The sequence below is a fragment of the Streptopelia decaocto genome (genome assembly GCF_964273445.1).
Source record: "Streptopelia decaocto genome assembly, chromosome: 3".
Taxonomy (NCBI): Eukaryota; Metazoa; Chordata; class Aves; order Columbiformes; family Columbidae; genus Streptopelia; species Streptopelia decaocto.
In genome coordinates this window covers 101,134,574-101,161,041 of record NC_138656.1, presented here as the reverse complement: position 1 = coordinate 101,161,041, position 26,468 = coordinate 101,134,574, and the positions used below count along the sequence as shown (strand labels likewise).

Genomic DNA, 26,468 nt, shown 5'->3' with positions numbered 1-26,468 from the left:
TTGCTTTTGTTTTTATTATTATTATTATATTTTAAAACATGAAACTCTGAATGACTAACACAATCCCTTTTTAGTTTTATCCTAGAAAGAGTTGACCCTGAGGATTTGCATTTACAATTGCTATAGTGAGAACGCAGTAGGTGCTTCTGGCAACATTCAGTGTTGGGAAGGTCATACTGCTGGTGCACCTGACCAGCGGGATGCCAAATGCGTTAGTGCAGTTCCCCACTGGGCCTTTGCTGATCTCATATGGCCTCATTTAAGGTTTCATCTGAGGAATGAGGAATATGCTCACGCAGTTCTGAACCACAGTTGGAAAACTGGATAAACATCACAACACTGAAGACACTTTTTTGTTTGGAAGATGGTACTTTTTTTTGCTGGAGAGTTGTCATCTTGTGTTTTCTTTGTGCAATCCTACATGTCATAACCAAAGGATCCACAGAGACAGGAAACAAGAAATGTGCCACCAATGAGATTCAGTTTACTTATGATTTTGTGGCATTCAGCACTGAATATGCAAGATTTAAGCACTCTAAACTTTCTGTGCTCGCCTTGGGCACTTTGGCAAAGTAGTTATCCATCCATTTGAGTTTGGATTGTAGGCTTTCAAGGAGCTTTTGACAGATCTAGGTGCCTGTTCTCCAGAGCAGGTATTGTTCAGCATTAGTGGGAAACTACACTCACACTCTCCACTTAAACCTTAAGACCCAATACAGCTTCCACCTCTGTTGAAAAGCTGAAAAACAAGAAAATGCATAATTTATGATAGCCCTAAAAGAGTTAACACTTTTGAAATGTAATAGGTGGAACTTAGTTAAGTTTCAGATGCTGAATTTAGACATGAGCTAGGCAAAACTGAAACAGACTTGATCCCCCTTCATATTTAGTCAGGAAATATTTAGTGGTTTATATATGGTAGGAATGAAAAAGGAAAGGCTTACTTCTGTGTCTGTATTATTTATTCAATACCTTCATTTACTTTACATAATTTTGCTGTATGTTTATGTCCATGACTGTGTAGAGGTTTTTTACACATTAACAGCTCTTCAATAAATGTCAATTTTATGATTTTTACAGCATTGTCAAACAGAGATGAGAAAGTTTTAATGGACAGTAGGTTCACAGGCATTACCAACACATGTTCTTCCATCTTCCGCTGGCTTGTAAGGATCAGTAGAGACATTTGTAGCTGCCTTTAGTGTTAATGCATTTAGCAGAAGGAGAGCATGGTGGATTAATTTCATTTTCACATTCATTGATGTCTGTAAAATGAATACACATTGATCAATAATCATTACAAATTACGTAGATGGATTACTACCCTCTCATACACGTATTCTACAGGTATTTGTAAATGTAAGGTATTGTACACTTTAAATGACACACAGATACTGCTAAAGATCCTCATTATTGTGGTTTAAAGAATGAAAGCTGGGTTTTGTTTGGTTTGGTTTTAGTTTTGGTTTGGTTTGTTTGTTTGTTTTTAAGCTGGAAATGATGAAAAAAGAAAATGTTGTTTTGGTAATCCATCAAAAGCTAGAAATGGCAATTTGCTATAATTTCAAAAATGCAAACTGTAAACTCGAGAGCTCTTCTTGCATATGTTTATGTCCTAAGATTTCAAATTCCTTTGTAAACTTTTCCATACTGTGCTCCATAAAGCTGGTGAAAATAATAACACCAACAAAGTTCTATATACTTCCAGGCATGATTTTGAGGATCCAAGGATTTATGTTAGCTTTAGATACAAACTTTGCAACAGTAATCTGTGTCATCACTGCAAAAATGTTTTTGTCTAGATGGGATATAAATTCTGTGAAATAACAATGTCCTGACAGAATAAAAAGCAGATGAACCATTATCCATTGGAAAATGGACATAAACATATTGTTCCTGAGGCCTTTAGCTCTCACATTCTGATTATGTGATGAAACGAGAGCTGGTGTGGAGTGCAGGAAAGAAAGTACTCAATTACGGAATAAATTGAGTTTTTTCTATATTTTTGTATCTTTCTTCATTCTGTGCAATATTTACTTGCAGGACTTGATTCAGTTGCCCAAAGAAAAGTGTTAAGCAGTTTTAGATAGTTTCCCATTGGCCCTGTATAATATATGACAGCTTGTTCAGTGTCTCTGACCCATGGCCATGGGAAGCACTGCAAGCCCGTAAGTTGGCAACTAGCTGAGCCTTCTCTTTCTTTTCTGCTGCTGCCACAATGTTTGATCTGCTACTGCAGGCTAAGTAGCTCTTTTTGATCAGTATTGGAAACTGACCCTGTAGGAATGATTTATTGACTTCAGCACTGTCACTTGGGGAATTCTGTAATTGGAAATAGGATCAAGCCTGATCTTTTCTTAAATTTTAATAGAAAGTAGTAGCTTCCAAAGCTAGCCATCAACTGAGATGGTCAAAAGACTAATCATGCAGGGAATAATCTTAAACATCAGAACCCTTAAGGAACACTAAGTCCCATAACACCCCTCTGAAGGAGGAAAATAGTCTGTTATTCAGAATGAAGATTGCTGAACAAGTATTACTCCCTTGAAGACTACGTTTTGGGTTAACTCCCACTGGCTTCAGCATCGTCTGTGGAGGAAAAGCTGCACAGTCTTTGCCTGCACTGTAATACAAATGTACTATTTCAGTTTCTGTACATGCATAGTCATGCTATTTGTTAACTAGCTAACACTTTTTTCCACCTCTAAATAGTGCATGTCAGACTTTACCAGTCTACCCTACCACTCAAAGGCAGCAATACCTGATTAAAGCAACGTAATCAGTTATGTATCAAGAGTAAGATAACACTTAATATAAAGGAAGGTAGGATAGTCTAGCACTAAATGACTTCCTGAATCAACAGAAATTATTTCTGTTAAAGCCAAAGTTACTAAGCAGGAATTAACAGCTCTCTGCTTCCTATGCTTTTGCCAGCAGGCCTCTCTGTCTTTTCCAGGGCGGCATATAATTTTGAAACCATCTGCAGAAATGCTAAGCTCTGTCCTCCTCATTATATTGCTTGACTTACTCCTAATTTGCTGAACATTTAAAAGGATCGGAATGCATTGCACAGACATACACAGAACAAAGTACTTTCTACTGTAAAACTCAAGTAGCATCTGCATAAGTGGTTTTTGATGGTTTTCTTTTAATAAAAGCATTGCATTGCTTATTTAATTTATGCAACAGCTTGTTTTCCTGTAGCAGATATACAGCCTTCTGTTTATGTTACTGAACATATTAAAAGAAACTAGGACAAGGAACGATGCATTCACATAAGTTATTTATTCAATTTGCTGCCAGAACATTAATCTATTGAAAAGATTTTATTATAGTTCATTTAACAGCTTTATTTCTTTATATGGTATTTATGTGGGTGGAATTCAGTGGATAAATAGGATTTGAATAAAGGAAAGAGCTGCAAATTTCATTTGACTTTTTCCATACCAGGTATACAATTAGAATGAATAGCTTCCTATTCTGCTGTTACACTGATAAGCAGACTTTATTGCAGATCAGCTGCAGCACTTGCATTCAAATTAATTTGCCGCCATCCATAATATATTCCTAAATATGGCCTTTTCAGGTTTCATTTTCTCTTATGTTCTTATAAAACTGAGCACTTCGAGTATGTGTATATATATATATATAATGTATTATATATACACACACACCCCCCCATTTATAAACACACACATTTCAAATGTGAACAGAGAGAATTCATACTTTATAGCTGCAAAGAGAGAAGGTCTTTTAATGAAGTATTTGCTACCTTTTTTTTTTTCTTCCTAGCCTATTCTATTGAACAGTAAAAATAAGGCAATGGTAAAAGAATGATTAAAATAACAGAAAAGTATTCCCTTGAAAATGTGCATGAACTATCAAAAGGCAATATCTTTTTACTGATTTTTCACCTGCTCTACTTTTGTACCTGCAGAAGTAATTAATTTCTGGCAAATCTTTTCAGAGCTATTTGGGAGAGGGAGCTTGGAACTGAAGTTATAATTAATTTTCTTGATTTTACTTATTCGCTTCACAGTATTTTTTCTTTGTCACTTTTGCTTAACTTATTAGGATGATACAAGAACTACTGGTGCTGAGCTCATTCTGTATCTAGAGCATCTATTGAAATAATGCTAGGAAAATGCCAGCTGTCTGTCTTGCTGCTGAATGTAGGAGGATGGAATATACAGTTCTGATTTGCTGCTTTTTGATTGTTAATAGACTCAATTTGGGCTTAATTAGGTAAATTTTAGTGACATTTTCCAATCATCAACTTGATTGCTGAATTAGGATAGGTAGAGACTGAGATAGCTATTCTGGTGTAATGAGAGTTTCACATTATCATGTTATTGTATTTATAAACCCAGAAGGTTCACTACAAGAGAACATAGGAAGGAGTTCACTTCTGATGAGCTGTGCTGGAAAATTCAGAATTTTAGAAAATTCAGAAACAACAAAAACTCCAGATACCTATACAAATGGGAGCCTCAAAGTTCCATCCTTTACTTGTGCAGGTTAATTGCTCTTCTCCTTGTAACTGAAATCCATTTTGACATGAATAAATCACTGTAGATTTTCCAAATTCTGAACAGTATACAAAATCACCATTTTCCACACTCTTTGGTGTTCCACATACTTCCTCTACAAACAAAAAGATTGTATTACAAGCTCTTAAAAAAATGTCACCTTACCCTCACATATGGACAGTATTGTCCATTACTTCTGTAAATTAACTTCAGTGAAATTACATGTTTTAAACGTGATTAAGAATGAAATTGTTCATTTCTGGACAAGAATTTATATGCAGTACCTCATGTTTGACTTATAATCCTTGTAAAATTAGCCTTAACTTCTAACAGTATGTTCTCCAGAGTTCTTAGTTAATATTTTCTACCTAAGAACTCCTGCCGCAATTGCCATAACATCTGGGTATCTCTTGAGCCATTCATGTTATCACAGTAAATCTGGCAAATGCTGTCTTTTTTACAGAGGAAGATGGGAAAGTAAAGAGAGACCTACATCTCATTTCTAACTTACTAAACCTGTATGGCAAATGAGGAATGCAAGACCTGCCATAACCAAGGTTCATGCTCTAACTGCTGATCACTCTCCCCCATCAAAAAAGACTGGTAATTAGCAGATTACCTTCCTGATAGAATTCTTGCCAAGCTTCTAAATTCATTCCAGGTATATTGTCACAATGCTTAAAATCCTGTGGAAACTTCCCAAGTTGAAAGGCATCTGCTGGCACTTCAGAAATTCCTGTATTGTCACAAATCACGCGGGACAATGAGTGTTTTTTGAGTTCATGCTTTTGAGCTTCTGTGAAAACATTATCGTTTTCCCACCAAAATCTGGAAAAGATCAACCGAAATATTTTGAAAAGACCAAATTCAAAGAGTTGATATTTCTTACTTTCACAGTACCCTATGTAAATGACCCAAAACAAGAGTTACAGCAAAATGTAAGTGAAAACAACAATAACAGAAGTAAACACCGTGATCTGCAGACTTACATACCCAGCTTGAAAGTAATGAAAAATCTAGCATGAATCTGGTGTACTGGTTAGGCCAGATGGTCTGTTAAAGTCACATAGTTAAAATTATTAATTTTTCACACATGCAGAATTGCTTTTCCTTGATGACACATGGTCACAAAAAGTGTTACAATCCTGAGAGAAAAGCTTGGAACTAATTTGTTTGAACTGAATGCTTAATCTTATGCACATTGGCATTCACTGTGCACGCATAAATTGTTTTAAATATAAATCACGGGAAAATTATAGGAGTAACCCTACGATGTTTCCCCATATCATAGCTTTTGAATTCTGCTTGCCATTACAGAACGGTTGCTGTGAAACAGGTATTGCTGAATGCTTCTCTGTTTAACATGGAGTTCTTAATTTGTTAAGAAAGCCATAGCAATGCAGATTAATTATAGCAGAAAATTGTAAGACAGTAATTGTGCTTTTGACCATACAAAAACGTAAACCGAGAGGACTGGCTGGAAACAAGAGGAGCTGTTTTTTCCATTTTGTCAGAATGGGAGTGCGATTGCAGAACAAAATAACTAGTTATTGCTACAAAGACGTATTTATCACATGATATATTATATGTAATATATATGTGTGCATACATACATATGTATTTAGAGACAGAAAGGGAAAGAAAACACTGAGGAAAAAAGAAAAGATAAAAATTTAGTACATAAAGATGTTCTGAAGGACAAAAAAATGTTTCTGGAGAGTTTGAAATTAATAGCACATCTGCATTAATACACTAAACAGTCTTTAGAACTGCTAAACTGCTAAGATAGTTCCCTCTGGTATTCAGGCCAATTAGGGTTTTCCAAAATGCTAAGGCAGGATTTGTGGTAATATGTCCTAGGACCGTTAGCAGTAGAGTATGGATGCGATCACATTGTATGAATTGATCTCAGGTTTAATGCAGGACTTGAGCATCTATAACATTGGGGGAACAAGGGTAGGGTTTCTAGAAAGTTCTGTGGGTTTTTTGTTTACATTTTTCTGATTGAAAAGGAACAGCGATGTTGAATGTGGACCCTGTGCAAACCTGGCATGTGTGCAGAGTGTCTGGGCTTTTATGAGCCTTCTGAAACGCCACCATACAAATGAAAAGTCTGATAGTCCTCTTTGGGTCCTGGGGAACATGAGGGCTGCTGATGTGCCCTAGTGGGGCTTTTCAAGGCAAATTGGACCTTGCTTCCAACAGGAGAATGCTCAGAAGCCCAAAGCCACTCATTGCCATAAAACTCAGTTAAGTAAGGTAAGTGTATGTGAAGTTTTGGAGAACTGGCTTTAGGTATAGGCAAATAATAGCTTACAGCAGGGCAATTTGAGGAGAAACCTATTCCATTTTGCCTGTGTTGGAAGAGGAGGTAATCTACAGGACCATGGATGAGGTGAATGTCCCATACATTAGCAGCACTGTGACAAGAAGTACAGGAGACATGGAGAGGTTGGAGAGAGAGAAAAAAAAGATGCCTTTCTTCTACACCTCACCTACAGACTGTTTCCAAACTTCTCAGAGTATCCTGGAACCTCACTGACCATTCCCAGGCCCCTTCCCACAACCGAAGCCATCACAGACTTTGCTCCATGCAGCTCTCCTACACATTTCATTTTGTCATTACGTGCACTGTCATTACAAAATTCAGTTTTATCTACACTTCTGAGAAGGCTTGATCAGATCATTACTTTTAATCTACCCAGCAGACATGTTCACTCTAACAGTTTTGCTCCAACAGATCTGTATCAGGTGACCAAAATTATACAGGTGAATATTACAGCATTAGAGTAAAAATGAAAGAAGAAATTAGGCACAAGTCCCCCTATGCAAAGAATGACAAAGACAGCTTCAGAATTTTTTTTCCAACTATTGCAAATCCTGAGATCACAAATAGATTCAGAGTAGGAAGAAACAGAAATAGAAAGGAAAGTTTGATAGAACAGAAACAATTTGTTCCAGGTGATTTGGCTGAGGTTAAGACAGTGCCCAAGTTTAGTATATTAGAAAAAGAAATCCCTTCTTGTTTTGTAAGATTATTGACAAAAGATTTTAAGTCTATCAGGATGACATTCAGCCATTCAAAAATTCCACTTAGTCCTGGTTTCTGAACTTAAATGAGTACGTTACAAGAGATGTTTTGGAATCCCTACTTAATGACACGTCAATTAGAGTATCCAGTAGGCATGTAGTGTTACTAGTGTAGATATAGATAATACCCAAGACTCTATCTAACCAGGCACTGACATGAATGTAAGAATTTTCTTTTCTTATACGTACTGTGTGAAAACTATAATATGTTGTCTCATACTTCTAACTTCTCTTAGATAGTTCCTTAGCATAGTATTAATGACAGAATACCATTTCACATTTAAGTTAGCTGACATAAAATTTGTGGAAGAAACTTGGGGAATTCTTTTATTACTAGAACTCTTTTTTTCTCAATTTGAAGTTAAATTATGCTTAAGTTTAATTAATACTAGTAGTATCATAAGACACTGAATAATAAATATTATCATAAAGTACTGAATAATTGAAACAAGGATGGAAGGACCTTGATAGTTTATCCTTACCCAGATAGGGTCACATATGCCTGTACTATTCAGAAGACTTTCAACTGCATTTTTAACACAACTGAGTGGAATGTTTGTTGTCTGTATATTTGTGCTAATGAGACACCACCTTTACGATTAACATTGCTTTTTCCTGTGAGCTAATTAATTAACATTTTTTAAAGTTCAGATTTAAATTCTGCCTCAGATGCTTATTTATATAATGGTTTCTTTCCACAACAGTGACTTATGAGAGGAGCTTAAAGGTGAGTGCAAGGATTAGATGTACTTAAAACACCACAGCTAGAATGGTGTGAGCAGTTTAAAATTAGTCTTCTCATGAGGTTCAAAAATACTGCCACAAGTACCTGATGGAAATGAAAATAAAAGGTTGGCTTTATAATTTCTTCAGGAGCAGAAGCAAGATACTAATTTAAACTGCATCTTGGATGCCTTTGTGACCTGAAGCTGGATTCCTCTTGCCTACCTGGAGTGAAGAACTGAACTGGCACAAGACCCTGATGGTGGTCGTGCAGGGCTTGGTGAAGGGACATCCTGTTTTGTGTCCAATGAGGCAGTTCTGGGAGTACTCTTCAGTCCTGGTTCACATAAGCCTGGGTATATGATGTTTTAATTATCCCCTTTAGGAAGCTTGAGTTACAGCTCTCTGCATATCCCTTCTGACTTCACTGTGGCTGACATGGAAAATGTTGTGGTTCTTGCAGTTAAGGACCCTGAGGCCAGTGCAGCCCTCGGGGACTGGGCAGCTAAAGCCTGCACAGTGCTGCATCCATCCACACAGAAGTCACCCCTGGCACAACTAAGTGCTGGTGACACCTTGCATTTTGACCAGAAGTTAAAGCTGGGCATCTCAACAACAATTTCCATGCCATCTGGAACTGACACTATATACAAACCGAAGAAGAATAAGCAAATGCTCACCTAACAAAACTGACAATTAAGATAAAAATGTGGAAGTGGCAGGGAATAATTTGTTTAAAGCATGTTTAAGTGTCATGTGTTCTTATGGTCTGGGAAGTATCCTCACATATCTGTAAAATCTCCATTGCTTCTACTTTTTTTGCACAAATGATTCAACAGCATAAATAATCTCACCTGTCACCATCCCGTAGTGCTTTCATTTGCTTTCCAATTATACATGCAAACAGGGGACCAGTTCTAGCACCTGGAAGAAAGTCTTCTACCAGACCACCAAGCCAAACATCAATATTGCTAGGATTATGGTACAATTTCATTATTTTTTCAGTGACGTTACGATTGGTTATTACTGTATTCAGGTCAGTTAGAGTTTCCAATTTTGGTAAACTACAAAATTCTCGCCAGTCATTATAACCTGTAAATATTATGTTAAAAAGAAGGTTAGATTTGACCATATTTGAATACATAAACTTAGTACATTTATAAACAATGGATTCTAACAATCCTAAACATAGTCATAAGCATGTCTAAAAACAGGCCTATTGTTATTAGTTAAATTGATCAGGGAAATGATGGCAGGATCTGAAACTACAGGACTTGCAGTTACTACACTACTTTCATGAAGGAAAACAAAGGTTTAAAACAATTCTCCCATATTTAAGCAATGAAAACATGATAATTGATAACAGATAATAGGAGCATGCACTGTGTCTTGAGATTTTCAGACTAGGAATACAAGAGTCAGGTGAAGAGTGAGCAAGAAGTAACATGAATAAAGTCAGTAGCTAAAGCACTTTACAAAGAAGAGTGTCCTAGGGCACGCAGAAACTGTCTGTCTGGAAAATATATTTCTTTTACATTTCTTACATCATTTTGGAATTAAATACCCCATCTCCCAGTAAAACTTTAATTTCTGGTTTGGGAGACCAAAACTCCATGTTTACCCTTGTATGGCTGAGAACTTTATACTCCAGGCCAGAGTCAGACTTAATTGTTACTGTCCAGGGCAAATGACTTGTATATTCCTAGCTGTGGAGTGGAGAGATTGGTCACCCAGAGACGTAATGCTCTTTGACAATGTCAGTCCTACCTCCATGTGTGGGACATTGGGCTCAGAACATAGAATGCCAGTCAGGTGTGTCTCTTACTCATGAAGACAAGTGATCTGAGCTGGCAAGGAGTCCTTGGACACAGCTTTAGAAATGAAAAATAAAGAGGCCCTGTCTGCCATGCTGAAGGTTGCTACCACTGTTCTCAGAAGCTATGGCATCCTTGTAAGGGTTTTTTTACACAGGACTGGGAACATACTGTGTGTTTTAACAACTGATGCAATCAAATTGAACTAAGGTCCAGCACAGTCTTCCTCTAAGCCAGAGCACCCATGGTCTAATGGGCTCAAATTCTTCAACTATAAGTTCAATCTTACTCTGGGTTGACTGGAGTGAGAAATCTAGTGCAAAAAAACAGGCACAAATGTGTGATATTTCTCAAAATGAGGTGTACATCTAACTAAGCCATCTACACCACTCCTGGAGACATCTCAACACCTTCTGTGGTCCACAGAGCTAGTGAGGTTGTGTCTAAGTTGACCTGTCCCACAGGCTGGGGGAATCCTGGCAACGGCAAGTAGCTGTTGCAGCAGAAACCGCACTCGTCTGGAGGTGTTTCCAGCAAGAAAGAGCCTCAGGCACCTACACTGAGCACTCCCAGATCCACTCACTTGCACTGTGCTTCCAGATTCCAGACTTAACAGGTTATTTTAATTTCAAATGCTGTTTCCATCAAAGTTAAAAATACTCACAACTTACATTTTTCAAGAAAGTTAAGTTACTTTTATCATTACCAAAGCTATTATTTAAAACCTTTCAATAACATCCCAAATATAAGCAGTTATAGTTCAGTTACCAGTTCGAAGAAAATTCACAGAAAATTAATAGACCTGGGAGTCCATGATCACGGCCACGCTGTAAATTTAATGATGCTAAATCAAGTGAACCATTATTGGACAACACAAACAGTTTTTCTGTTAGCTCCTCATTCAGCAGTTGATCTTGCACCTGCAGTTTTGCTGAATGTGCTAGAAGACCCCTTAGTAAAGGATCCAAGCCACCTTTAAACACAAAATAATATAATGTTATATATATATACTATTATAACTTTCTCAATAGATGTGAATACCAATACATTTCTATGCTTCTTAAACATTGGCCACAGAGGCTTTTACATTCAAATGCATGCAAAAATCTGCTTCAGCTTGAAATAGAAGTAATAGTGCTACGAAAAGGCTTTATCTACCTCTTCAGGAATAAGAAAATTTACCACCTGACAAAACATTCATCCACAACAAAAAATATATGAAATATCTTCATCATCAATCATCAATCTGTTGTTGATCTACCAGACAGGTTTAATCTGAATAGTAACTTTTGTCTGATTCAGACAACTGTTTAACTAAGAATAATTGTTCCAGTTTATATTAGTGCTCTGGAACTCATTCAACAACTTAAATTGGTGATGCAATTAAATAAATGCTCTTATTCCTTATTCAAGATAAGTAATTTTGAAAAAAGTTACCTTATTCTGGAAAAAAATGAAACAGTTTACATAAAACCGTACCTTCTTTAATGAGCCTCCATGGACTGAAGAAAACTTCGTGCAAATGAAGATTTGGGAGTTCTGGATCATCTAAATACTGTGCATTCAATCGCCTTACTATTGGTTGGATTGTTGCATGACCGAAACGGAAAGCGGCTGTTGAAAACACATTAGAAACTGTAGGATTCACTGTGGGATCATAACCTGTATAAAGGCCAATATACAGATTAAAAGCATCTGGGCCAATGATTTTGGGAATGTAATCTCTTAAAGTAATAATCTGAAAGAAAAGAAAAAGAAACATTTTCCATTCAATGTTTTTATAGATGAATAGCAACGATTCCCATGTGCTGAACGCCCTTTTCCTCACTCATCTATCCCCAGACATTTGGTATGGTAAAGAGCAGTATTAGCTGGTAAACAACGTCATTCTTATTTTCACAGCAATGACTGCAGAGAATCAGTGGCATGGCTCAGTGCAGTACGACAGACATGTTCCTGTCAGCTCCTGCCATAAATGCTAGACCAAGGTCTCTGAAACAGAGAGTATCACTGTTGCACACTTCCAATCCATGGGCCTAATCCAGTTTGTAGGAGGTGTGCTGAGATCTAAAACTCCGATTGTGATGATATAAATGATAAAGCCCCTAAAAATGACAATAAAAGCATGAATTACTATAAGATCTTTCAAGAATGGTTGTTGAGATGAACACATTCTATTTTCAGACTTACATTTGTAACACAAGTCATCTTTACTGAATATTTGAAATGACCAGGCTTTAAAATACTGGTGCCCAGAATCCCTTGGTAGAGGTTTTATGCTAAACTCAAGCCAATTTATAGACTCCTAAAAAGTACACTTCAAAAAGGAAAATGTTGATAAACATTTTCTGTCAAATGCTTTTATAATTTAATAACATTACAGTCACAGGAAAAAAAAAAAGAGTAATCATGACCAAAAAAAGGGGAAGAGTGATCTAAAGTACTAAATAAAATGAAAGTGTTTTATAGGTTAAAGATTATGCTGAATTCAATAAAGCATAATGGCATGAACATGAAGCATAATGAACTCAATAAAATAACTATAGATTCAATACAGTGTGCAATAAAATATACAGACAAATGCACTTTGAGCTTGATACAGCGCATATTGAATAGTTAGTTGGCATAAAATGACCTTATGAAAAACTAGTATCTTTGTTTTAGACACATCACAGAGACAAGCAAACTCCTCCAGAATTTGCTTACTTTTCTCAGAAGGTGGAGGTAACAATTTCTTTATGATTTTAGGTTAGGTCAAGCAGTGAATAAAATATTTGAAAGACAATACATTAGAATTCTTTTTACAGATCCTTTAATACAGCATATGAAGTAAATAACATAATTGCTAGAAATTAATACTGACACAGTCATTTGAGAAGTTAACCTTTCACTACATTCACAAAGGTTTTGCAAGGCAACACTTGCCATAGACTCAAAAATTGGATACGACTGTCAATTTTTGGCTCATTGTAAATGAAATCCCAAAATAAGCTGCTCATAAAGGCCAGATTCCCTGAAGAAAAGGGCAATTCAGATTTTTAATTTGTTCCAGAGGTAAGATATTAATTTCTTGTTTCGTTCGTTGAGGGGTTGCTGTTTCAAGACTTGAAAATTAAAAGGCTAAGTTTAAAAAGGGGCCTGCCGTGAGCTAGGAGAGGTATCTGTCTGATGGACACTTCCAATGGCCAAATGAGGCTCCATCAAGTGGAGCTGATCTTTAGACAATACAGACTAAGGTGTTACTAATATAGCAGAAGACGATGCTGCCAGAAAGAATCTGGAGTCTAACAAAGAACTGTATCTAAAGTACATCAGCATGTAGCATGCAGTCTTTGTGTAGTCTCTGAATGTACCTTGCCTGAATTTGTCTGTGTGAAGTCGCGAGGCTCTCTACAAATTCTCATAACTGACACATAGATAAGTTTTAAAGAAGGTGTAAACAGCTACCAAACATCAAAATTATTTTGTTAGGATTTAACTCCCTGCTGATTTGAAAGATTTTTTGTTCATATTTGGCATAAATAAGCATAAGAGTTTCTTTCAGTAAAGTGTTTCTTCAACTGAGATTCTCCTGTGGAAACAAAGGAATGTGCTTGTCTAAAAATACGTCAATAAAATTAGATTCAGAAAGGTACAATATGGAGAAGAAACTGCAGGTAAGTACAATGAACTGTTCTACCATTTATTACTTACTTTGAGTCTACTTATAAATATTAACTTTCAGGTGTGTGCAACAGCATAAGGGATTTATGCAGACATAATGACTCTGAACCTGCAAGGCACTGGGTGGACTCAACTCCCTGTGACATTTGGGAGACTAGGGATAATTCAGGCTCCTCTTAGGATACATTCAACACCTCATAGCATCAAATCCAAGATCCATAGTAGGCTCATGAAGAATTTGATTTTAATCAATAATGTCAACATGTCTTCTGTCTCATGGCAGTTATTGTTTCAATGCTATAATTTAGTGAAAATTATGAAAAATGAACAGTGCCTTTTAAGTAGAAGCCCACGTGCTCAATATTTAAAGGACTTTAGTAGTCTATATGACCAGATAGTAACAGAGAGATTGAGAATATTTAAATGTTATTCATTGAGTTATATCAGAGAAAGTGAAATGCTGATTTCCTAGAAATTCAACTAATCATTTAGTAAGTATCCAGATAGAAACAGAATCTGAGTGATTATAATACTGTCAGAAAAGTGTTTGTACAGATTTTCTGTCATATGACAAATCACATGTGCACTATATATAGAAAAGTGACTGAAAAAAAAAAAAAAGACACCCAATGATAGGACAAGGGGTAATGGGTTCAAACTGGAACACAAGAGGTTCCACTTAAATTTGAGAAGACACTTCTTCTCAGTGAGGGTGACAGAGCACTGGAACAGGCTGCCCAGGGAGGTTGTGGAGTCTCCTACTCTGGAGACATTCAAAATCCACCTGGACACATTCCTGTGTAACCTCATCTAGGTGTTCCTGCTCTGGCAGGGGGATTGGACTAGATGATCTTTCGAGGTCCCTTCCAAACCCTAACATTCTGTGATTCTGTGAATCCTCACCTACAAAGACAATAATACTTCAATTTAAACAGTATATCAGTGTGAAAGGCATCATCCTTCTCATTCAGATGGTAGAATTACAACAAGGGTTCCCAAGTGTCCTTATGAATTCAGTGAGCATCTTGGCTGGATATGCCTCCAGGCTGGGCAACCTCCAGCAGAAGTCAGCCAAACATTAGGTATTTGGAAACAGGTTACATAATTTCAAATTATTTTTGCAAATTCTTTGCTGAAGTTAATAGTTATTTCAAATTAGGTGCAAAAGACACAGAAATTCACTTTACGTCTCATAAGGCTCGTCAGACTTTCCTTGCCAAAACCCCTCCAGTATTTTCCAAAGTAGGTGTGAACGGGGCACAATGGATGGAAAAGGAAAATAAATTTTAAAAAAGGCTGGAAGAGAGAATATAAAAAATATGTGAACTGTAAGGCTGAGAGTGCAACTTGTCTTTGCCATTGGTCAGAGTCAACTGTAAAGCAATAGTCTCTCACTGAGATAGTGAAAAGCCAATTAAATGAAGCTCCTGCACTTGGGAAAGATCGTAGAAATAATAGACAACAACCAAACGTGGCAAAGATGTTTCATTCATTTAAGTGCTTTGCACAGTAGGTTTGAAGTTCTCACTATAGATATTAAAGGATTAAAGATGATACTGAAGGGTGATTGTATGATAGTTCAATTTTTAATATATATGAACACATTATATTTTCTTTAATAGTCTGAACCATACTCTTTATAAACATGATCTAGGACACTGTGCAACACATACTGTTTTATAATATTTATTTTTTCTATATTTATCCTTTATAATTTCGTAAGCTCTGACAGGAGTTATCTAATAATCTAATTTCACAAACAAACTTAATTCAAGTTAGCCATGTTGAACCCAATAATTCTAGTTAAGTTAGTCACCCTCTGAAGATGCCCACTTTCAACCCATGCCTTGGATCATGGCAGAGAAGTAGGGATGCAAGATGCTCAGAGAACACAAGTAGATGTAGAAGAAAGTGAAAAAAACAACTATATCCATACTGACAACTAAAGACAATTGTCAACTACAGTTGGCATGAACTGTCAGTAACACCATTAATTCAGAGATGTTTCTCTGATACTGTAGTAAATCAAAGAGAATTTGATTCAGATTGATCTGCAAAACTCCTTCTTCACTCTGACTAGCGCCACATCATCTGGCTTTCACAATCCAAATGTCACATCAGGGGAAATGATGTCTGGGAGGAACAGCACATGTGCATACAGTTGTATCCTGCAAACCACTATGTACGAAATAGCAATGTTGAGACTGTAGCAGTTTCATAATCGAGCGTTTTCTCCTGTCTCATCTACACTTTTTGTTTGAAGGAAAACAAATTTCAGTTGTTTTCTTTCAAATAGCTTAAAAAGAGGAAATCTAATTATTCGTATTCTGTTCTCTCAGGTAAAAACAGGAATAAGATAAACAAGCAGCTAGTTTCATTTCAGTTAGTAAATGACAATGAAAAAATATCTTTTTGCACAAAACAGTAGGTAAATCAAGGTATTAATTTTTACCACTATATACTGCAGTGTTAATACCTTAGAGTTAAGCACATGTCATCCCCTAAGGGGAAAGTTAACCACTGTTGTGGTTCATATAAACTACTACTTATCAGTGAAACATGACTACAATGCAGTGAAAAAAATCTGTTTTGCCCTGGATATCAACAGGCAGTTTCTACGTTTGGTAACTTTGTCAAGCTTCTGTTATTAAATGCTTGTCACTAGAGATGTTTATGCTGCTAAAAAAGCATCCAGGATGAAAAGTAGGGTCTAAAGAGAGATTTTTTTCATTCTCTTAATTCTAGAAATAAGGGAAGGCTTTTTGTTCAGTTCACTATAATTACACACCCACAGGCAAAAATTATGCTTGAAAGTATTCATTCCAAAAAGAGAGAATTTTAGAAATGTATAGCAACTGAAACTAAATTTTAGAGTGGAAATCTAATGTGACTTCCACTAGAGCTGTCATTAGTGTGCTGGTTAGCATACCACATTAATAGAGATACCCCAATTATCTCTCTCAAATGAATGTCTCTAAACCAGCTAGATACTCAAACACATTTCTAATGAGCCATGGGCAAATCTCATTAGTTTGTGATACTGGTAGAGATAATGAGTAGCCCAGATTCATGCAGAGTATTGCCTTCCACAAAGTGTTTCCTTTCAGGTCATAATGTTACAGGATGTAAATCAGAAGTGTACGAATGCACAGAGGCCTACTTTTGGCTTTGCATTTTTCTTCTAGCAAGGATTAACAACAATTCTAACTTGTCAGTGCCATTATATTAATGCAAACAGCACATTTACAGCAGAAGAGCTGATGTGGTTAATGTGAACAAAATATAAATTTAAAAAGTCAAACTTTTCAAAAGGACTGACAGAATACAATTCAATAAGGCATGTTACTTTTCTGAAGTTATCTGGCTCTAAGTGCAAATAATATGCCAGAGAATGTTGTTTGTTTCTTAACATTTTCTGCTGACTAAAAATTGTGGTAGAAGAAAGGACAACTGAAATTTTCCTCTCTCCTTACATCATTTATCTTCAAAAAAGGCTCCTTTTGTTACTAAAAAAAAAAAACTGTTTGCAAGAATCAGAAAGCAGATGAATGCCACCTAACCCTCAGTTTATTCTGGTCCTCATATTACTCATTCCATATTATGGATTATAGTGGACAGACTGAATCACTCTTCTTAAGCTGTTTGATTAAAGGCCAATCTCCACAAACGCAAAACCCCTGGTGAGGATCGGAGAGGCAGCTTCAGACAGAGCAACCTGAGTAACCCAACCATGGAAAAGGGGCTCATGGGATTGTCTGTTCCCCGGGGCCCCCGGGGCGAGCAGCCAGACCTCGGTCCTAGGTATGAAACCCACCAAAAAAAAGGAAGAATCTGTCCCTCAGATGTCGTAGAAGCTAAAGGGGCAGTTGATACTTTTTCTGGGGTGCAGGAAGGAGATGATTTGGGGACTGTATAGAACTTCATTTGCAATGTTTTAAGGGTTTGTGGGTGACAGTGAAATGCTATGGGATACTCAGGAAAAGGATGAAAGGTGGGGAAAGGGAAGGGTCAAGGTGGACTGGGAGGAACATGTATAGGAATATAGAGGTAAAAGGTGATAAAAGGGTATCCAAGGACAGGGAGCCACAACATCCATCCATCTACTGGGCTAGCACTAGAGAAATCTATCTAGGTCCTCATGCCATTCAGATTTGACCATCTCTAACACTGTGAACAAATAGATTAAATTTTGTTCAAGAGAAATCCCGTTGAATGTTTTCATCATGTTTCATTTATGATAGGGTCATGTGGAGGTCTGCAGAAACTGAAGAGGAATAACAGAACCATGAGGAAAAAAGGATTTAAAGCCTGTGTAGCTACTTCATTGTGGAGGAAGCAGGGGAGGGTCCTGGAAAGAAAAAGTAAACATACTGAGTTGAAATACATTTTCCTATTCTCAAGTCTAATATAAACATTCTTATGGACTCTTTTCTTCTGTATTTTCCCATATTTATTTCTCCTACTCTCTCCTATCAAGAGTAGCTCTTGAAGTTGATGCATTAATGCATCATTGAGAACTTCACAGGCAATTTTACACAGGGAAGTTATCCATTTATACAATTCCCATGAGAAAGCAAGCATTTTGAACACTATGTAAATAACAGACATTGCTTTTTAATTGTTTCCTTTACTAAAAACAAAAAACAAAACAAAAAAAAGCATCTGAAAAGGCCTCTTCAATTGATAAAACAGACACCAGAAAAGCCTGAAAATCCTGCAGAAAGATGAAGCAGAGTAGAAACTGCCATGAAAATCAGAGCACTGAGGGGTCTGGACATGCTAAGGACAATGACATTGCATTCAGGAAAGTGGAAAACAGAACAAACTCTAAATATGCCAATTTGAAGTGCAGAAATAGGTCACAAAGAAAGGGTAACATCACCTCCAAAGCCACTCACAGATTAGAAGTTTTGTGACTGATTCTGTTCTAAGATATTCACTGCAACATGTAGATAAGCAACTAAACAGCCAACCTGATGCAGAGCACCAACAATTTTTCGTGCTTCCTGGTAGACAGTCTCAGCGGTCCAGTGGCTGTTGATGTTTTTGAGGGCTCTGGCCAGGCGGTTGTGCTCCCTCAGCCACAGCGTGTGCATGGCTGCCAGAGACGTGACCTCACTGGATCGGCTGTCCCCAGCCATAAAGCATTCAATTCTCTCACCTCCACTTGCATTTGAGTCCTGTACACAAGGTGATGGGATCTGGTCTGTAAAAGGCAGGTATTCCCGATGGTTGTCGTAATATTTGGCATTTACTCTAAGAAGACCTTCTTTGCTTGTTAAATTCCTCAGTTTGTTTTCAACAGCAGGTGTACTGCCATAGACAGTAGAAGCATCAAGGAAAGAGGTTAAGCCATTGATCTGTTGTCTTGAATTTAGTGCTGATACATTTCCAAAGAGAATAGTATGATCACCAGTGCCACACGCTGGAGACGAGCGGTAGAAGGGCAGGCAATCCATCCCTGCAGTTAGTGTATCATTGGTGGTCACCTGCATTAAAAAAGAAAAAAAAGAAAAAAAAAAATAGTGTGTTTTCTGAGGTGAAGTTAACATAGCTGAGGATGTAGAATCAAGGGTTGTGTAAATATTTCTTTCCTCTGTTTCAGTTTTCAGTTGTTCATTCTTCATCTACTGGAGTGACGTATTCTAAACCTGTACAGATTATTTTCCTTCAGATTTTAGCAAAAACATGATTCAAGACTTTTTAAGCAAAGACAGAAATAAAACCCAAAACATCCACTCTGTCATAAAAACAAGCTACTGATCTAATACCTTTTGCATAATTCTACATCTAAATTAGTCTGGTTTCACAATGAAAATTCATCATGAAATGTATTGCAGTGAAGACATGAACATCTGGTCAAATTAGGTTTTACTGAACACCAAGTGAAACAGCAGGTTTACATGTATACATAAAAGCGTAATTAAGAGTTTCAATGTCTGTAGCAGCACACTGTAAAAGCTTTGTTTTGATACTTAATTTTAATCCAGTTTCCTAACTAAAAAAGGTATATATAATTATTCACTCTGCTTTCTGCCAGTCCCCCACAATCCTTTCTCAACATTGTTTCACAATGATGGGCGTCTTACAAGTATTGAATTCTGACTGTCTTTGTAAAAAGCAAAGGCTTCACAGAGCCTTTGCCAAGTGAAAGGTTTCCTAGTCCTTCGTCGGTTTGACTCACACACAGCCGAGACACTGAGGTCAAATGGTGATCCAGCATTTGTGTGGATGCTGGATATTCAGCATGGATATAGTCTGCACTAGCCTGTCACACAGTCAACTACTACAAATACAGGTAAAGGGCATGGGAGAAATGTAGGAGTTATCAAATCAGGTTTTGCAGTATAGGTAAGAGTAATAGGGGCAAATACAGCCCAAATGAGACAGCTGAAGTTTTCCCACAGGAGAGCACTGAAAATGGTATATGAATAACTTAACAGATGTGGGGAAGTCAGCAGAGGTGTTGGAGGAGGAGAGAAAGCAAGAGGGAGAAAGGTTTTATTCACTTTGTAGGATATGCAAGAGGAAAGCTCAGATCATCAATTCTATTTCAATGAACAGAGTTCAACACTAAGATGAAAACTGCCACGTTTCAAAATTACTAAATTCTCTCTGTGTTGTGTATTGCAGATTTGGCTTTACAAACTCTCTGAAAATCACATTATTTCCAAATTCTAACAGTAATGCTTTGTGCACCAACAATGAGCCATAACAGCCTGTGAAGGTAGAATAGTCATTACAGAGGGGGTAAAAGTAACAAGGTAAGTTTGGAATGCAATTCAAGAGCTTAATGAAATAACATAATTACTTCATTTATTACAGCAAGTAAAATTTTCTTCCTACTGAGAACTCATTATACCAATAAAGCATTTAAGTTAAGAAATTTTTTATTCAAGTTTTGTTTGGTAAAGAAATTCTACTAATGTTTCTTCACTACCTAGGTCTTAGCAAATCAAAGTAGGTTATTTTTGAAGGAAAATGTATTATCTTTTCCTCTTTTTTTTTTCTTCCCCCTTTCATTGATTGTTGAAATCAGTAACATATCTGCCTCGGGTTTTCTACTTAGTATTTGTCTCTATCACTAAATCACACTTTTCTCCTAAACTAATGAAGAATATTCATATCAATTTTTTTCTCTGCCTTGCATAACTCTAGAGGAAAAAAACTCACAACAGAACTCTCTCTGGCCACAATAGTTTCCCTAGTATAGCAGCACGTTGATTTGAACTATTACATATGCATGGTTAAATCAGTTTATGGTGAAATTATTTTACATGTAGGAAACTGAAAGGCACAAATTGTTTCCCTGTATCAGAGTGTCTAAACTGTTATTTCAGTTAAAGAAAAATTCTTTCTCATTGTGAATTTGTTCTGTGGCAAATGACCTTGTAAAAGGATTTTTCCTGTAGACTTAAAATGAAACCTAACTTAGAGTCTATGAAAGTTTGGCAAGAAGTAAAACATGAATGTTTATTTGTGGACATGAAACTCAGAGGTGAGTCAATGACCCCATCTGACTATGAGCTGGCACCTCAGGAACACAGAAGAAGGCAGAGGCTCACTTTGCTGGTTGCGGAGCGCACACAGACTGATCTATTTGTAGCTGAGACAGTAACCTGTCATGTTACATGTCAGCTTTTGCAAATCACCTCACTTTTCTGTGGTGCTGTTCCTCTTCCACCTTTTGTATCTGAACTGTCTGAAAGCTTTGCGGGACTGTATCTTCCTACCCGTATGCGCCAGGTCTCACTTATTGTCAGCAATGTAATTAATACTGAATAAAGTCAGTAGCTCTCCTATGAAAGCTTTTCTAATGTCTCATTATGTCCCAACCCTAACTTGCAATAATCATCTGAGAAATGACAGGTTATGTCCACAACCCTGTTCCATGTGCCTAAAGGTACTGATTTTTTTCCCCCACATTACAAGATTCTGAAAAAAAACCACGGGGAAAAAAAAGAAAAAAAAAAAAAAAAAAGAAAAAAAAGAGACGTTCAGGCTCTGCCAGAAGCTACAGGCTTGGTGTGAGAATCACTGGGTGAAATTCTATGGCCTTTATTATGAAAATGTCCATAATAGAAAATCATAATGGTTCCTGCTAACCTATGAATCATTTATTTACACTTGTCATTAATATTAATGCACTACCACAGCTTTCAATCCTTCATTGAATTGCACTGACTCAGAATATTTTCCAGACAGCTTTTCTAACCCGCACAGTCAGGAGCTCCCTTTCCCTGGTCAGACTCCTAGAGAGGGCACGTAGCTCCAAGCACGGTTGTCCTTTTTTGTGGGTGGGCTCTCCCTTGGGTGCCACTGTTCTAGGAACACAGCAAGAGTGCAAAATGCAGCCTCTCCATTTACATTGTTGGATAGTATGCTAGTAGTTTCACTGCCTTTGGAAACCAGCCACAGTTTCTTCGTATACAAAATTAATATCTAAAACTAACTGTGGCTGTTTTCCAAATGTTTAATAGGTAGAGATTAGCCTTCAGATTGCAGGAAGAAAATAAATTCTAGGGGGAAACAGCATTTTGTTTCAGTGTTCAAAAAACAGTTTCTCTGGTCATACTAAAAGCTACTAACCCCCCCTTTTATTTTTTTATTTTTCTTCTTTTTTAATACAGTATCTGTTCTTTGCCAAAACCAGTCACAAAATACTAGATATATATGAAAAGCAAAAGAACAACAATCTTCATATCTGTCCCTCTTTAAGCTGTGAATAACAGAAAAATAAAATTGAGCTTGAGGATTAATGGGACTGTGAGCAAGCAATGAATTCACAAGTTGGGAAACTTACCTAATACTTATAGGGTTGTGCCTGAATTTCTTTATATAGAATCATAGAATCATTTTGGTTGGAAGAAACCCTCAAGATCATAGAGTTCAACCCTATATGACCCGCGAAGTCCACACCATGTACCAAACACCAGCTCTCAAAGGTGGCTATGGGTACGCCCTGACCCCATTCCCCTGCCAGGCTATACTGCTAAGCAGAAGCAGCTCCTAGGCTCCAGTCACTGCTAGGTTTAGTACATGTACACATAACTTGCCTTCAAGAGCATCCTTGAAACATTATCTGTGATGAATCTCTTTCAGCTCCAAGACAGAAAATCTAATCTATGTCCCTTGTTTAGAGCAGTGAAGGATGCAGTTGTGGGTCAATGTCATAGTAACCTGTGCAGCTTCTTTCTCTCTGCACCATGATGCTGTTGCCACATGGATAATGTTTACCTTGGAGTTCTTTTTCAAAGATCTCTTAAATTGTCACTTTTTTAAGCAGATGGGATTTCTAGGCTTGAGCTAGTCAGGATTCAGTGATTAGACTTCTATGGTCCCTGTGATCCACATTTGATTCAAGATACAGGCCATACTATGAGCACCTTCTCAATTAAAAAATCTTTTTAGCAGTAAAAAGTGGAGATTTGCACTTAAAGATCAATACTAATTGTGCTGTTTCAAAGAATTTGTCATAAACACAAAGCACAAGCTTTCAAAGACTTTTGCAATTTTATAGCTACAGTGAACTGACTTTAAAAATGTGAGCTGAAACACAGCCACATTGTGTCATATGGTGGAGACACACTCCACCTCCTTCATGACATCATGTGAAACACCGCTGGTCAGGGACTGGACTTCTGCCCTAGCCTCTCCTGGTGAGACTCTGGAAATGTGAATCTTCCTAAGGCTAATACCTAACAGCATAAACAGAATAAATAATTTCTTCCCCCAGATGGAAATTTGAGACACAATAAACTAGAGATTTTTGTCAGAACTCTGGAAGACTCACTGCAGTTATGGCTGTTGTGGTTAAACCAGGTTAGCCAGTCACTCAGTATCCTGATAATGTGATTCTTTAATTTTGTGCTCTTTCTGAATGCTCTCAAGCTATGCTTGCAAACTTTCAAAAGTCCATTTCTCCTGGGTGAGAGAAACTAGATTTACCTGCCTGTGGTAAAATTTCAGGCAGTCATTAATTTCACTGAGCCTTCCCTGTGTTTTAGATTCTCCCATCAAATGGAAGATGAATCATCTTTCAACACAGGCTCTGATTCGGTTCCCATTACAGTTAGCCGAATATTTTCCTTTATGTTTAATGGAAGTGGAACAAGGCACTTAAGGCGAAAGGAGTCCGTGGCATAGCTATCAATTATGGTTTGTTGAGGGGAAGAGTGTTGTATTCTGAGGGAACTTATTCTCTGCGTTGGCCTTAGTGCAGAGAGAAGCTGGTCAGTAATCAAGCTCCAACCCTAAGGAAAGCAATTTATGTTGCTCTTGACAGGGACGGAGGCATCAGTGCAAGGGCTGTAATGGGCATGGGGCTCTCCTGTAGCACAAGGAGAAGGCCAGAATGAGCTCTGAGAAACAAAAAAGTAGTTTGACTTTGTTACTTAATTTTTTTGAGTGAAAGAATGACTATACTTTCAAATTAATCAGACAAAAATACAAGATCTTATATTTATACCAATTCAAGTTTCTTCTACACCTCTAACAAGCTTTGAATTCATGTTTTCCATCTACTCAAAGAGGTGATGTATGTAAGCTTCAGCAGCTCCCTGAAGATCATTTTCTACATATGTTGAAAAGATAGCTCTCTTCAAAAGTTTGCATTAGCTGCTGGAAATATCTTTGCTTTCACTGGGTAAAGTTAAAATCCTTTCACTTTATCTGGCTGGCAATGTAAAACCAGAATTATTTATGACTACTTCCCTGTTTTCCCCAATGGAACTCAAAACCTTGAAGCATGAGAACAATGACACCGAGAGGGACTAGTAAGGTTTCTCTGCAACATAAACCTGAGAGGCAGAAAAATTTGATATTTGTACAAAGTACCTTAGCTATGGTTTGTTATCCCTACAAAACAATTTAAATATCCACTTTTTGCATTTAATAGTTGTGTTGTGTTTCAATTTTTCTATCACTGCCTTCTCTAATATTTCTCGGTGATCTATAAATTTCCTTTATAATTATTTCTGTGTATGCATATCACTCATGTGCTTTAGTTTACTCACCTCTTCAGAGCCTGGAATATCTCTTGAAGAAATTAATTTAGAATCTTACCTTTATTGGAAAACATGGATTTTGTTTTTCACATGTCATCTGGCACTCCTTTCCAGTTAGGAAGGCGGTTCTTCTTGTGCTTTGCGGTGTGAATGCAATGTCATGGTCTATGTACTGTCCCCACACCATAATAATATCAGAATACAGGTTGTCTTCAGTAACAGCCTCATTAGATGCATGAATAATTTTTCTTGTCACTTCACGAACCTGTGAAGAGAACTAATTTACCTTAAGTGTTGAGTAGTATTTACTTATCATAAAAATGATAAAACACTAAAAAACAGGGGAAACAGTGATACAAGCTAAGTTTTTTTCCTTACAATGCTTTATGTTTTAGAGTACTTTTAATGGTTTGCTTAAAAAAACAAAACAAAACAAACACCTCAGCAGAAAACGCAACCTCTGACAGACTCTTATTTCTGTTGGGGAGCTGAGATACAAGTGCCACAAGCTGATTCAAAGATGATTCAGCCTTTTTTTTTCTATATATTTTCCAAATGAACAGTGTATCTTTGTTCCTTTCCAGAGAATTTTGAAAACCACACTTTTTTTTTTTTTTTTTTTACTGTCTAAAAGTTTTTGTTCTATTGATTCTGCTTTCTGCTCCTTTAAAAAATGTTTGCTGGGCAACCTCAAATCACTGTATATATACAGAGGCTCTGGGCCCCTCCACATGTAAATGGAGCAGCATCTGCAGCCCAGGAGACAAAGTAGCTTGCAAATACATGGTAGGTGAAAATTTTGCTTCATTTTACCAGTAAGGGAAATGCCAAAACATATTTCTACAGCACTTTTGTGAAAGCTGCATACAGATGCTCGGAAGGGGAGCACATGGAGACATCTATGCTACATGTCCAGCCTATACTAATAACCAAGCAAAACCACCAGAGCCAAATCAGCAGTCAGTTTATGATGATTAGGGTATCATTATTATTCATAGGTTCTTCCCTCATGCTGTATATTCCCTTGCATACAGCAGCTGCCTTAGAAGTCAAGCAATTGATAAGGCAGCACATAAAATAGTCACAGAGTCTGTAATAAATATAAGGGCTATATAATGAATGTATAAGGCAGGTGCAGTTAAATAGAATTGGTAAGGACAAGAGGCAACACGGGACTTGTCAGGAACATCAGCCTTTATATTGGAATAGTCAAGAGCGGAGATACATAGAGCTCATCAGGAATACAAGTCTTTATATCAGTTTTTAATGGCATTGGTGGCCACAAAGCATGAACTTTTCTTCTTGCAGTTAGTAAGATTTTTCTTATCATTGTTAACTTGAACGGCTACGTTGTGCTCTAGTATTGCTTCTAGTAATCCTCACATTTATCTCTCATCTTCACATTATTTGCATGTTGTTTTTTAGAAGTTAAAGTTGGATAGCTAAAAGTACAAAAAAAAATATTATAGAAACGAGGAAAAACATCCATGGCACTAGTTTTATCCTATCTTACTTCAAAATAAAACAGAGAACCTTGCTGATGGTCAGATATGATCTGATTCGGTGTAGCCATGTAGTTTTGTTTTAGCGTGTTTTACTTCAGAAGCATCTACCCCAATGAATCTAGAAAAAAGCAGTTTATA

At 37.0% G+C, this 26,468-nt stretch overlaps 1 protein-coding gene across 1 annotated transcript in view; it reads right to left on the bottom strand.

Annotated features, from left to right (window-relative positions):
• Positions 1–1,173: 1,173 nt before the first annotated feature.
• TPO (thyroid peroxidase) overlaps positions 1,174–26,468 on the bottom strand; it is a gene marked incomplete at its 3' end in the record, with an annotated part of 42,930 nt that continues 17,635 nt past the window's right edge. Inside the window, exons 7-14 of the mRNA XM_082048972.1 lie at positions 24,884–25,090; positions 18,793–19,308; positions 11,636–11,894; positions 10,959–11,129; positions 9,197–9,434; positions 5,149–5,357; positions 4,474–4,644; positions 1,174–1,265 (exon numbers count right to left, since the gene is read on the bottom strand). Coding sequence (XP_081905098.1) covers positions 1,174–1,265; positions 4,474–4,644; positions 5,149–5,357; positions 9,197–9,434; positions 10,959–11,129; positions 11,636–11,894; positions 18,793–19,308; positions 24,884–25,090 — 1,863 coding nt within the window. The remainder of the gene's footprint in view (positions 1,266–4,473; positions 4,645–5,148; positions 5,358–9,196; positions 9,435–10,958; positions 11,130–11,635; positions 11,895–18,792; positions 19,309–24,883; positions 25,091–26,468) is intronic.